Source organism: Mobula hypostoma, chromosome 6 (genome assembly GCF_963921235.1).
Source record: "Mobula hypostoma chromosome 6, sMobHyp1.1, whole genome shotgun sequence".
Lineage (NCBI taxonomy): Eukaryota > Metazoa > Chordata > Chondrichthyes > Myliobatiformes > Myliobatidae > Mobula > Mobula hypostoma.
In genome coordinates this window covers 135,578,354-135,592,643 of record NC_086102.1, presented here as the reverse complement: position 1 = coordinate 135,592,643, position 14,290 = coordinate 135,578,354, and the positions used below count along the sequence as shown (strand labels likewise).

Sequence of the window (14,290 nt, the reverse complement as noted above, 5' to 3'; positions counted from 1 at the left end):
ACTGTGTTTGTGTGTGGACTTCACAGTATAACCCATTCTGAATTCTTCTCCTTCACTTTGAGGATCCCAGTGGTCAGTATATCTTTAAGGAGGCTTCACGTACATCCTTGAATTGGTTCCTCTCTCCACCAGGATATCTACTTCCAAGACAGAGCTCAGAACAGCATGTTTCGGGAATCTGATCGAGTGCCTTTTACAACCACTGGGGTATGCCAAAGGAAATTTATAGTCAATTTACTTTTTGAAGAGTTGTCATGGTCTGTTATGTAACAAGACATAACATCCAATGAACTCCCACAAGCAGCAATCTAATTACAACCAGATAATTTATTTTTAGTCACAAACAAGAGAATATCTGCAGATGCTGGAAACCTGAGCAACACACAAAAAATGCTGGAGGAACTCAGCAGGCCAGGCAGCATCTACGAAAAAAAGTACAGTCGACGTTTTGGGCCGAGACCCTTCAGCAGGCCTCAGGGATCACAGCAGGGTAGCATTGAGAGAGAGTTTCACTGAACTCCCGAAGGGAAGATTTAAACTACTCCAGGGTAGGCATCCCTGGAAGAGACTTCGCAGAGTAGTACTCAAATCACAAACAAGAGAAAATCTGCAGATGCTGGGAATCTGAGCAACACACACAAAATGCTGGAGGATCTCAGCAGGCCTGGCAGCATCTATGGAAAAAAGTACAGTCGACATTTCGGTCCGAAACCCTTCAGCAGGGCAATTTGTTTTTAGAGAACTTATTGAGGAATGAATATTGACCAGGACACCAGGAGTAATTCCCCATATTTTATACAGGCTTGTGATCATTAACAAGAGTGGAACTGCAACCTCATCTGAACACCAGTGCAGCACTGTACATAATGTAGCTGCCTGGACCTTTGCAAACATCTCTATGATGAAGTTTGGTTCTACAGCCTTCAAATATAGGTACACCAGGATGTTGGCTGGATTAGAGTGCATTAGTTATAAGGAGAGGCTGGACAAATGTGGAGAGCTGAAGGTTGAGGGGCAGCCTGACAGAAGTTTGTAGAAGTAGATAAGGTAGACAGACAGCATTCCCCCCCCCCCCGCCCCCACCAATGGTGGAACTTTCAAATACTACAGGGCGTGGCTGTTGGATGGGGGGGGGAGTGGTTAAATGAAATTTACAAGGCAAATTTTCTTTTACACAGAGTGTGGTAGGTGCATGGAATGTGCTGCAGGGGAGGTGGTAGAAGCAGATACAATTACAACATTTAAGATATTTAGACATGAAAAAGCAGAGAGCATCGGGATATGGACCACGTGCAGGCAAAAGGGATTCATTAGATTGACATCGTAGTTGGTGTATTGAAGGGCCTGTCCCTGTGTTCTGAGTTCTACAGGGCCAAGGCAGATACCAGGTGAACTCCAGCTGATAAGGTGCTAATTTAAACTATTTGCTTTCTTTCTCTGCCCCTAGCTCCTCCTCTAACTAGGATGATTTCCTTAATTAATTTGAATCACAAAACACCCATCCCCCATCTCCATTCAAATTATATTGCAGAGACCAGCAACGGAAGAGCTGTGTACTAGGACAGGGGTATAGTTCTGAGGGTGCACGTGGGCATTACTGAGTTGTCCTCATGACTCAGATCTTCCCTAGTACTGGAGGAAGAGGTAGCCTCAGCATTGTGGAGGAAAATGGACATTCTTTCTGGTACAGGAAGCATGGAAACTCAATTCGGGCTTCCCCCACCTCTACCTGCTGGCTAAAATCGGTACATCTAACTTGTCATCTTGGGAGATGGGAAATTCCAACAAGAAGCTGGAAGTGGTGTGGATCAACTTCATGTGATGATGTTTGAGCTCAGAGAAGAAATGAGTGATGAGTCATCATGGGAAATTTAATGCTGCTCCTTTGCCCACTTTCTACTTTAAGTGGAGGAGGAGTGTTTCAAACATGACTGAGAGCTTTGATTTCACAGACGAGCGTTGTATAGGTATTTGACACAACAATCTCTTCACAAGTTTCCCATCCGCTTGCCTCTCAGCCACCTCTTGACCCATTTATGGGCTGATGATGGGTTTGTTATCAATACAGGCTCTTTGACCCTCAAAGCCCTCAGGTTTAGATTTATTGATCACATGTGCATCGAAACACACAGCGATATGTGGTTTGCATTAACAACCAACAGACTCAAGGATGAGCTGGGGTAGCCCCACACATTCCAACGCCTACGTTCCCACAATGCTCAGCAGAACAATATGGAACGTAATAAACAAAAAAAGCAACAACAGCAAAATGAGCCCTTTCCTCCCTCCCACCATCCGCACACATGGACAGTCCTTCAACCCCAGTCTCCAGGCTTTGGCCTCAATCTTCCACTTCCAGACATCCGATCAACCTTCAGGCTTTGACCTTTGCTGTTGACCCAACTAGTCGCTGACAGGACTATGAGCCCCAGGGTCAAACCCCGGGCTCACTGACGCATCAGCTCTCATCTCCTGCTCGCACGGACATCCGATCCCAAGACCCACTGATCTGGGACAACCCAACATCACGGACGTCTTTCGTCACCTGGCCACGTCACTGGCCTTTGAGTGTGGAGCAAAATCCTGGATTTCAATATCCTTTGTCACCCATCCACATCACTGGCTTTCAAATGTGGCGTGGAGGCCATGAAGCTCACATTTCTACTAATCCTACTTTTATCTCCAATAATGCCAACAACTACCCCCAGATTCTACCGCCCAACTACACACCAGAGGCATTTTAGAGTGGCCAGTTACATCTTTGACATGTGGAAGGAAACCGGAGAGGCTAGGAGAATCCACAGTCACAGGGAGAACGTGCAAACTCCACATAGACAGGACTGAACTCAAGAAGCTGGAGCTATGAGGCAGCGGCTCTTCCAGCTGCACCACTGTGTCACCCAATGGCAGCGTAAGATTCCATTTCTCCCATTTGATCATCGAACACTACCACTCGAGTCCCTTTTGGTAAAGATGCATAATTGGTAACCTCAGAAACCATGTGATTAATGGCTAATTGTGTGTGGATACTATAAAAACAGTGCAGAGGAGATTTACAAGGATATTGCCTGGATTGGGGAGCATCCCTTATGAGAATAGGTTGAGTGAACTTGGCCTTTCCTCCTTGGAGCGACGGAGGATGAGAGGTGACCTGACAGGGGTGTATAAGATGATGAGAGGGAATGATCGTGTGGATAGCCAGAGGCTTCTTCCCAGGGCTGAAATGGCTAACACAAGGGGGCATAGTTTTAAGGCGCTTGGAAGTAGGTACAAGGGGGATGTTAGAGGTAAGTTTTTCCACACAGAATGATGGGTGCATGGAATGCACTGCCAGCAACAGTGGTGGAGGTGGATACAATAGGGTCTTTTAAGAGACTCCTAGATAGGTACATGGAGCTTAGAAAAATAAAGGGCTATGCAGTAGGGTAATTCTAGACAATTCCTAGAGTAGGTTACATGATCGGCACAACACTGTGGGCCAAGGGCCTGTAATGTGCTGTAGATTTCTACGTTCTATGATCTTTGAGTTTGAATGTTTATAAGCAGCAGGACTTTGTAGCTGGAATTAATTTAGTACACACATTAAAAACATTTGTATATCTTCTGTGATTGCAGGCGAAAAGGTCAGAGCAGCCTTACTTCACCTATCTCTGTAGTCAACAACAGTTTACAGAGGTCCACAGGGGAAGCCAGAGGCCCAATGTCTACAAGTCCACTGGAGTCCCAGGAGGGGCCTATCCTGGGGTCGGAGGAGTGTGTGTGTGTGTGGGGGGGGGGAGGGGGAGGAGAGAGAGAGAGAGAGTGAGAGAGAGAGTGAGAGAGAGTGAGAGAGAGTGAGAGAGAGTGAGAGAGAGTGAGAGAGAGTGAGAGAGAGTGAGAGAGAGTGAGAGAGAGTGAGAGAGAGTGAGAGAGAGTGAGAGAGAGTGAGAGAGAGTGAGAGAGAGTGAGAGTGAGAGAGAGTGAGAGAGAGTGAGAGAGAGTGAGAGAGAGTGAGAGAGAGTGAGAGAGAGTGAGAGAGAGTGAGAGAGAGTGAGAGAGAGAGAGAGAGAGAGAGAGAGTGAGAGAGAGTGAGAGAGAGTGAGAGAGTGAGAGAGTGAGAGAGTGAGAGAGTGAGAGAGTGAGAGAGTGAGAGAGTGAGAGAGTGAGAGAGTGAGAGAGTGAGAGAGTGAGAGAAAGGTGGGAGGAGCTTGTTTTGCCATTGTTGTTGCTTGCGTTGTTCTGCTGAACATTGTGCACATATTCTATGGGTACCGAAATGTGTGGCGACATTTCTGGGCTGCCCCCAGCACATCCTTAAGTCGTGTTGGTTGTTAACCCAAATGACACATTTTTGCCGTACATTTCATCTGAATCCTCTAATGCAGTCCAAACCACTTCACAGAGTGTCATGGACCAAGTTCGTCAGTGTAAATATTACTGAAGATTTATCCTGGTTGAACCACACAAACGATGTTGCCAAGAAATCACACCAATGCCTGTACCTCCCTTAGAAGGGTCAGGAACTTCAACATATCCTTGACGACCCTTCCAAGTTTTGATAGCTGCAGCACAGAAAGCATCCTGTACAGATAGGTCTCAGCATGGTATTGGAACTGTGCTTCTGAAGTCTGTGAGAAATTGCAGAGCTGTGGACCACAGCCCAGACCATCACACAAACCAGCTTCCCCTCCACTGACTCTGCCTCAGGAGAGTGGCCAAATAAATCAAGGACTTCTTTGACTCCTATCCTTCTCTCCCCTCATCCATCAGGTACCAGATACAAAAGTTTGAGAACATGTACTACCAACCACAAGGGTAGCTCCTATCCCACCATTATCAGGCTCCTGAATGGACTACTCATATGCTAAAAGATAAACTCTTCAAATCTCCCAATTTACCTCAAAATGCCCCACAACATTATCTGCTTTCCTACACTTTCTTTGAAACTGTAACATTAGTTTCAGTGGCCGCTTTTTTCGGAACCTCCTGTACCTAATAAAGTGGCCAGTGAGTGTATGCTCATGGTCTTCTGTCACTATAACCCATCTACTTCAAGGTTCAATGTGTTGTGTGGTCAGAGATGCTCTTCAGCACACTGCTGTTATAACATAGGCTTATTCTTCCTATCAGCTTGAACCAGTCTGGCCATCCTCCTCTGATCCCTCCCATTTACAAACTGTTTTCACCCACAAAACTTCCGCTCACTGGATGCTTTTTTTTGTTTTTCCACACACTCTCTGAAATCTCTCAAGACTGTTGTGTGTGAAAATCCCTGGAAATCAGCATCTTCTGAAATACTCACACTCCCACCTAGTACCAACAAATATTCCATGGTCAAAATCACTTAGATCACATTTCTTCCTAATTCTGATGTTTGGCCTGAATAACACTGAACCTCTTGGCCATGCCCGCATGAACTGAGTTGCTGCCACATGATTGGCTGATTAGATTTACATTAACAAGGTGTGCAGGTGCCCCTAGTGAAGTAGCCACTGAGTGCATGTTCAACATTCTGTTTTCTTTTTGTTACCTCAACGTCATTAGGTATGGCATGGATGACCTGTTTGGATTGTATGCAAAACAAAAGCTTTCCAGTGTGTATCAGTATATGCCACAATAATAATGATAAACAAAACAACAAATAAACCACAGTGGGTCAGCCAACAAAAAACCAGAAATTAAAGATTTTGGCTTTAATGAGAGCCTAGATCCAGATGTCCTTTATCCTACACTAATCCTACTTTTACGTATCTCCAATGATCTATTTAACTATCCCCAGATTCTACCACCCACCACCCAACTACACACCAGGGGAAACTTAAGAGTGGCCTTGGTTAATTTTAATGGCAGCTGTGTGTAAAGAATGTTTTCCTTTCCTTCCCCTCCCCCAACAGGATATTAATGTGGAGAGAAACTTATCAGATTATTATCTGCTTATTCAGTCGAAAGCCAGCTGCAAATGTTAAGATTCCAGCAGAGCAGAATGAGCTGGGAGGAAGGGGCAACTTAAGAAGAAGCTGCTTTTGAAACCATTTTTCCCTGGGTGCGCAGGAAGACATTTAAATGAAGAGCCCTTAGTTATGGGTCAACCCAGTACTGGGAGTGGGTACTGTAGTGTTACAGAGTTCACTCACTGACTGAGAGAAGCCACATTATAGCTATCAGTGAGGGTCAAGGCAAAGCAGGCTTCAACTTCCAACAAGCTCATCAAATGTCTCTGCATATCCACTACAGACAACAACATTGCCTGAGCACCTGTTGCACAGACACTTGCCAATTTGTACAGTCACCATACTGGTATTGACATTAAAAGGTCACCCCTCTCTCAACTACTAGTTCTCCTTCAAACAATGTCCTCACTTCACACCTTCCCATTGCAATTTAAGTCTGTGGTTATCTTCCACCCTCTCATAACCGACGGTGGTTTGCTCCTGTGACTGAACCCTCACTTTTTCACCCTGTTGTCATAAGTGGCCTTCTATTTTCTTTACCTCCCATTCATGTTAACATCACCACCAGTACTCTGTGCAACCAATTAGTCAACTCTTCCAGATGGCCTGCATAGTCCTAATTAGTCAAGTCGACCCTTCATATTTGGCTTTTCCTTATCTCTCCATCTTCTGAAATGGGAGAGAAAACTTCCAGCAAAACCCCTCTCTCCAACACTCTCTTTCAATCACTTTCTCCTGGTCTGCACTCATCATGACAGTATAACTTCCGCCAATCTTCTGAACAACTGGCTTGTATTTGTACCCAACAGGTATTTGGCCAACTACCATCCCTGTCAGTCAGAGAATGGTGCAACACAGAATCAGGCCCCTCAGCCCAAGATGTCTGTGCTGGTCATGAAACCAATTTAAACTGCACACTGTCCACACCCATCTGTTTCCTGCCTGTTCACATGTCTAACTAAATGCATCTGTTTTTATATCTGCATCCATCACCTCCCCTACCACTCTGTAAAAAAAAACCTTATCATGTAGACCTCCTTTAAACTTCTACCCCAACACTCCAGAAAAATATATCCATTTTCCCCGCTCCCCCAGTAACTATCCCACGTTTCCCCTCTCAGATGGCCATAATAATCCATTCCGCGCCTCATCTTGGCTTCACTGCTTCAGTCCTCACCTCTAGCAGCAGTTCTCCCTCAGAGAACACAGGCATGTTCTCCAGTGTCGTTCGCTGTCCATTCCCTTGGAAGTTTGTGAGCTTATCTGGCAACCAGCCAGCCTGGTTCTTCTTTATACTTGCTGCAAACAAAAAGCAAAACAGCGTTTTAGAAAAGGAACAGGTGGTAATAAAGAACTGTGTGCCTTTCTTTTTAGAAAGAACTAATGATAGACGGGACACAACTGACTCCTTTCCTCAGTGAGCCATTGCTTTACTCTGGAAGGGTATGTTTATAAGTACGCACCAGCTGTATATATATATCTCAGAAAAAATCCCAGCAGTCAATTTAGTCTATTTGTGTTTCATCAATGGATCTTACAATTGACTGGACTCCCTTACAGTGACATTTCACATGTTTGCATTTCCCATTGAAGTTTCGGCGTCAATTAAGGAACTTGCAGACCACACATGCTCTGTTCTTTCCTCGCCAGCTGCATTGACACAACTACTTCTTCTGTTTCACAGAATTACTTTGTGCTGCATTGAAAACAGATCCATCTAAAGTCATATGGTCACACCAGCATAGATACTAGTCCACCACGTCTCACAGTTGCTCATCCCTACCAGGTCTTTGGCCACCTAGCATATCTGTTACTTCAAAGTTCAGAAGTAAATTTATTATCCAACTGCTTAGTATATATCACCATATAATACCTTGTGATTCACTTCCTTGCAGGCATTTGAAGGAAAGTACAGAAATATAAAAGAATTTATGAAAAACTATAAATAACAAAAACTGATAATAACCAAAATGCTAAAGGACGTAAACTGTGCAAATATTTTTTTGAAAAAGTAAATAAATAATATTGACTTGCAGAGTCCTTGAGAGTGAGTCTCGAGGTTGTGGAGTCAGTTCAGTATTGAGGTGAGTGACGTTATCCACGCTGGTTCAGAAGCCTGATGTAGATTGTAGGGTAATAACTGTTCCTGAACTTGATGATGTTGGATCTAAGATTTCTGTACTTCCTGCCTAATGGTAGTGGTGAAAAGAGAGCACAGCGTGGATGATGGGGATTGTTGCTGATGGACATTGCTTCCTTGTGGCAGTGCTCTTTGTAGATGTGCTCGATAATGTGGAGGGATTTGCTTGTAGTGAACTGGGCTGTATCCACTACTTTTTGTTGATCGTACTCTGCCCACTTCTGCATTCTGCATCCCGTGTTTGGTCACCTGATTTGTCATTGAGCTTTCTGCTCACACTACTACGGTGATCGAGGATCCCCATCTTCCAGGTTCTGGGAAGCTGTACATCTGTACATAACCACCTAGCCCCGAATGCCGAGCAAATCCACATCCAGCTGGCTTCCGCTTCGTTCACCCCAGACAAATAAACCATCATTGTGATTGTGGGAAATGAAAGACGCCATGGTGGGAGAACCAGGACATGCTCAACGTGGACAAGACTACAGAGATGATTGTAGACTTCAGGAAGGTGCAGGCTGATCACTCCCTACTGCACATCAACGACTTTTCCACAGAGTCAGAGACACCAAGTTTCTTGGCATATACATTACTGGTGATCTCACCTGGTCCTTCAATACCACCTCTTTAGCCAAGAAAGCACAGCAGCATCTCACTTCCAGAGGACACTGAGACAAGCGAGGCTCTCCTCTCCCTCACCTCCCATTCTCACCACATTTACTGGAGCACCATCGAGAGTGTCCTGACCTGACCAGCCACGTCACTGTCGGGGATGGAATTGCAATGCATCAAATTGCAAGACCCGGCAACAGATAGTGAGGACTGCTGGAAATATCACTGGGGACTTTCTCCACTCCCTCCCCCCACCATTCAAGACATATCAGAAGTGCTGTGTATGCAGTGTCTCCAGCATTGTCAAAGACTCCCTCCATTCTTTAACAATCTCTTTGACCTCCTGCCATGAAGCAGAAGGTACCACAGCATAAAAGCCAGAACTGTCAAGCTGGGTAACAGCTTCCTCCCCCAGGCTGCTAGACTTCTTAACATCCTGCTGCAACCCCGTGTACTACCAGACTTCCCCGCCTGCTCCCCCCCTCCACCCCGCCACTCCCCAACTCAGAGACGCACTCTCATCCTACACACACACACAAAGTGCTGTAGGAACTCAGCAGGCCAGGCAGCATCTATGGAAAAGGGTACAGCTGACATTTTGTGCCGAAACATTGACTGTTTTCTCTTTTCCATAGATCCTTCCTTGCCTGCTGAATTCTTCCAGCATTTTGTGTGTGTTGCTTGGATTTCCAGCATCTGCAGATTTTCTCTTGTTTCTTGTCCTGCGTAGGTCACTTTTCTTCTTTTATTGCTGCTGTTTCATATATTTATACATACTAGTGCTTTTTATTACTGTTTTACACAAACATACTTCTTATACTTTATACTTTATCGTCGCCAAATAATTGGTACTAGAACGTACAATCATCACAGCGATATTTGATTCTGCGCTTCACACTCCCTGGATTACAAATATTAAATATTAAAGATATTAAAAATAGTAAAATGAGTAAATATTAAAAATTTAAATTATAAATCATAAATAGAAAATAGAAAAATGGGAAGTAAGGTAGTGCAAAGAAACTGAGAGGCAGGTCCGGATATTTGGAGGGTACGGCCCAGTTCCGGGTCAGCAGTCTTATCACAGTTGGAAAGAAGCTGTTCCCAAATCTGGTCGTACGCGTCTTCAAGCTCCTGAACCTTCTCCCGGAGGGAAGAGGGACGAAAAGTGTGTTGGCTGGGTGGGTTGTGTCCTTGATTATCCTGGCAGCACTGCTCCGACAACGTGCGGTGTAAAGTGAGTCCACGGACGGAAGATTGGTTTGTGTGATGTGCTGTGCCGTGTTCACGATCTTCTGCAGCTTCTTTCAGTCTTGGACAGGACAACTTCCATACCAGGTTGTGATGCACCCTAGAAGAATGCTTTCTACGGTGCATCTATAAAAATTAGTGAGGGTTTTAGGGGACAGGCCAAATTTCTTTAGTTTTCTCAGGAAGTAAAGGCACTGGTGGGCCTTCTTGGCAGTGAACTCTGCTTGGTTAGACCAAGTCAGGTCATTTGTGATATTGACCCCGAGGAACTTAAAGCTTTTGACTTGTTCCACTTGCGCACCACCGATGTAAATTGGGTCGTGCGGTCTGCTATTCCTTCTCAAGTCAACAACCAATTCCTTCGTCTTGCTGACGTTGAGGGCTAGGTTATTTTCTTTGCACCATGCCACCAGGTTCTTAATTTCCTCTCTGTACTCAAACTCATCATTACCCGAGATGCGGCCTACAATTGTTGTGTCATCAGCAAACTTATATATTGAGTTTGATGGAAACTTGGCTACACAATCATGGGTGTAAAGGGAGTATAGCAGGGGGCTGAGTACACAGCCTTGTGGGGCACCGGTGCTCAGAGTGATTCTAGAGGAGAGCCCATGCAACTCACATTTCATGTCAACCCGTCAGTCTTCCTGCCATGCCACTCAGGGACTTGTGCTAATATTATTTTGTGACTGTACATGCTAGATTGTACACATACATTCTGTGTGTAACTATACACACTGTGTTTTGCACTTTGGCTCCAGAGGAACTATGTTTCACTAAGCTGTGTGCATGGGTAGGGTTGAATGACAATAAACTTGAGCTTGAACTTGAGTAAGTTTATCTGATAGGAAGGAGTTTTAAAAAGGATTTGATGGGAAAGATTTTTCATACAGAGAGTATTTGATATCTGGAACATGCTGCCAGATAAGGTAGTAAAAACAGATATGCTTAAGAGACATCTGGACAGGCACATGAATAGGCAAGGAGGTCAGCATGGGCATGATGGACCGAAGGGCCTGTTTTCATACTGTACAACACTATGACTCTTTGATTCACATAAGGTACCTCAAGGCTGCTGGGACCGAGACCTTGTAGAGGTCAATAGTTTAGAAGGAAGCGAGCAAACAAGGTCTGAGGCTGCAAGAATACGATAAATGAAAGGAATACAATTAATAATTTTTAAAACATGAGCGTTTAGACTCTGCAGAGCTGTGGTCAACAGTCTTAACCTCAAACACGTGCAGCACCCTGAATAACCATCCATTTGAATACACAAGTTTGACTGTACTTTGGCACATTTAAGTCTTCTCTCATTTAGCAGACACGACAGTCCAAATGGCCTAATTATACTCCTACGTCTTATGGTCTTATTCCTTCATTTTCAAACATGTAATAAGCATGATCAACATTTTCAGAACCACAGGAGGTGAAACTGAGACAACAGGGCAGCTGATAAAATGGACTCCTACAATTCTCTCATCTGTGCAGCATTTCACGAAATAAATTTTGATCAACAGAACTGGGCTGTGTTTGAAAGGCTTGATCTGGAGCCAACCAAAGCAAGGAGGGGTAACACACATCGCCCAGTACTAACAAACATGTGAGGCACTGCCGAATCTCTCTTCCCAGGGGCTGCCTTGGCCAAGGCCCATAGTCTGGAGTACTGTTTGCTGAGCCCAGCCATCACACTGTCTTGAACTGATTCTGATATCTTGCTGGTCTTATCAATGATACACTTACCGGAAGCATTGCCCCAAGAAGACAACATCCGCCAGGTCTGTAAATCTGGTGGATGCAAAGGAGCCGAGGGTGGAGTTCTGAGGAACAGGTGTGGGATAGGTAACAATGGGGTGGGGGGGGGGGGTGGCTCGGATACAGACACACCCAGCCTAAAACACCAGGCAAGGTCATATGATTCCAAACAATTGGTTTATTGATTATTATAGAGAATATCCCTGGTGCTTCCCACTCCCTACCCTCTCCCCCTTTTTTCCGAACCATGATTCCCTTCTCCCTGCCCCCTTCCCACTCTCAGTTCACAATAGGGACTCACATCAGAATCAAGTTTATCATCACTCACATGTCTTGAAATTAGTTTTTTGCATCAGCAGTACAGTGAAATAAAGTTATTACAGTATTATGCAAAAGTCTAAGGCTCCCTAGCTCAAGACCTCTTTTTTTTACACAGTACTGCATACGTACTTGTGCATATGACAAAAAACCTTGATTTTGACTTTGAAAAGACTGGTCTGTATTCTGTCGAGTTTAAGAGCATGAAAAGAGATCTCATTGCAACTTGCAATATCTTTACAGGGCTTTGACAGGCTAGGTACAGGGAGGGTGTTTTCAGTGGCTGAGTCAAGAAACAATGGTCACATTTCTGAGGTTAGGAAATGCCTTCACTCAGAGAGTGGTGAATCTTTGGAATTTTCCACCCCAGAGAGTTGTTGAGCCTCAGCTGAGTTCATTAAAAACAGAGGTAGATTTTTGATCTGAAGGGATTTAAGTGAAACTGAGGATAGTACAGGAAACTGACGTTGAGACAGAAGACGAGTTGTGATTTTGAATAACTCTGGAGCTGGCCTCCTGCTGCTTTTAGTGTTTGTGTTCTTAAAAGATTAGCCTTCTCAAGTTTAAAGTTCAAAGTAAATTCATTATCAAAGTCCATATATATAATCATATACTACCTTGAGATTTATTTTCTTGTAAGCATTTGTAAGATATAGAAAGAAAGTCAATAGATTTTATGAAAAACTATAAATAACAAAGACTGACCAACCAGTGTACAAATGATGACAACTCATGGAAATAATAAAGTAAATAAATAATATGCTGTTGTAGAGTCCTTATGAGTGAGCTTGTAGGCTGTGGAATCAGTTCAGCAGTGGGATGAGTGAAGTTACCCACACTAGTATAGGAGCCTGATGGTTACAGGACAATAGATATTCCTGAATGTGGACCCGAGGCTCCTGTAGCTCCTGCCTGACGATACTAGTGAGAAGAGAGCACGGCCTGGATGACGGGGGTCCTTGATGGTGGAAGACGCTTTCCTGTGACAGCACTCCTTGTAAATCTGCCTTCTGCTGAACAGGACACAGCGTTCCTGTGCTGGCTACTGCATTCTGTTTTTGTGTACTGCCTCATTGTATTTACTTAAGGAACGATTCGCCTAGATGACATGCAAGTTTCACTGTATCTCAGTAAACATGACAATAATAAAGCAATTCTAATTTGACTGAGAAGCATCACCACCTGAACAGGGGAAAGAACCCTTCAAGGTCAGAGGCATTGGATCCAACGATGAGGCTAATATCTTCAATATATCAGTGTTGGGACTCTGAGTGAATTCTTTATACAGGACACCATTGAGCAGGAAACAAATGGTGCTGACCCTGTAAAAATCCAGTCAACGAAAGTCCCTGTCACTTTACTGCAATGCCCTCTTGTTTTTGACCCTCCCAACACAGGAGATCATATTTGTGTGAAGTTCTAGTCACCAAACTAGAGGAAGAATGTGACTGAACTGGAAATGGTGCAGAAAGGATTCAAAAAGTTACTGGGACTGAAGGGCTCGAGTCAGAAGGAGAGATCAAATATCCTTGGGCAGCTCTGCCTGGAATGAAGGAAGCTAAGGGGATAGAATCATATATAAAATCACGAGGGATATACACAAGGTGAATGGTCACAGTCTTTTCCCTCCAGGAGGTTAAATAAAAGTTAGAGGGTACAGGTTTAAGGTGAGAGGGATGATATTTAAAGGAGAGTAGAAGGGTAAGATTTCTGCACAAAAGGTGATGAGAAGTGGAACGAGCTGCCAGAGGAAGTGGTAGAGGCCAGTACTGTTAAAATATTTAAAAGGCAACTTCAGTAGATGGGTAGGAAAGGTTTTTGAGAGATATGGGCCAAATACAGGCAACTGGGGCTAGGTCTGGTAGGCACCTTGGTCGAGTTGGGCCAAGGAACCTGTTCTATGATGTATATAACTCTACCATTATGCGCAGGCAATTTTTAATTTAGTCGATCTGTATACAAACCACAGTATGGAAATGTGTGTTTTTTTTTACTGTTGTTGATTGAGGAATAAATGTTGCCCAGGAAATGGTCTCATTGCATGTTTCACCAGCTGACACAACAAATACATCATAACATGTTGTTAGAGTGTTGACCTCCTCTGCACTGGAGAACAAGCATATGAATGCACAAAGATGCTGCCTGGATGGAGCAGTTCACAACTGAGGAGAGACTGAATAGGCCGGGTTTAACTTCCCTGGAGGAGACCAAGGGAGGACCAGAGGTGTACAAAATTATAAACGGCATGGATCAAGGTGGATAGCAAGGGAGTATTCCCATGGCAAAA

General features: G+C 44.3%; 1 protein-coding gene across 2 annotated transcripts in view; it reads right to left on the bottom strand.

Annotated features, from left to right (window-relative positions):
• Positions 1 to 14,290, bottom strand: part of LOC134348429 (aryl hydrocarbon receptor-like) — a 155,374-nt gene that overhangs the window by 41,560 nt on the left and 99,524 nt on the right. For both annotated transcript variants that reach the window (XM_063051796.1, XM_063051795.1), the window contains exon 3: positions 7,108 to 7,229. In XM_063051796.1, coding sequence (XP_062907866.1) covers positions 7,108 to 7,229 — 122 coding nt within the window. The remainder of the gene's footprint in view (positions 1 to 7,107; positions 7,230 to 14,290) is intronic.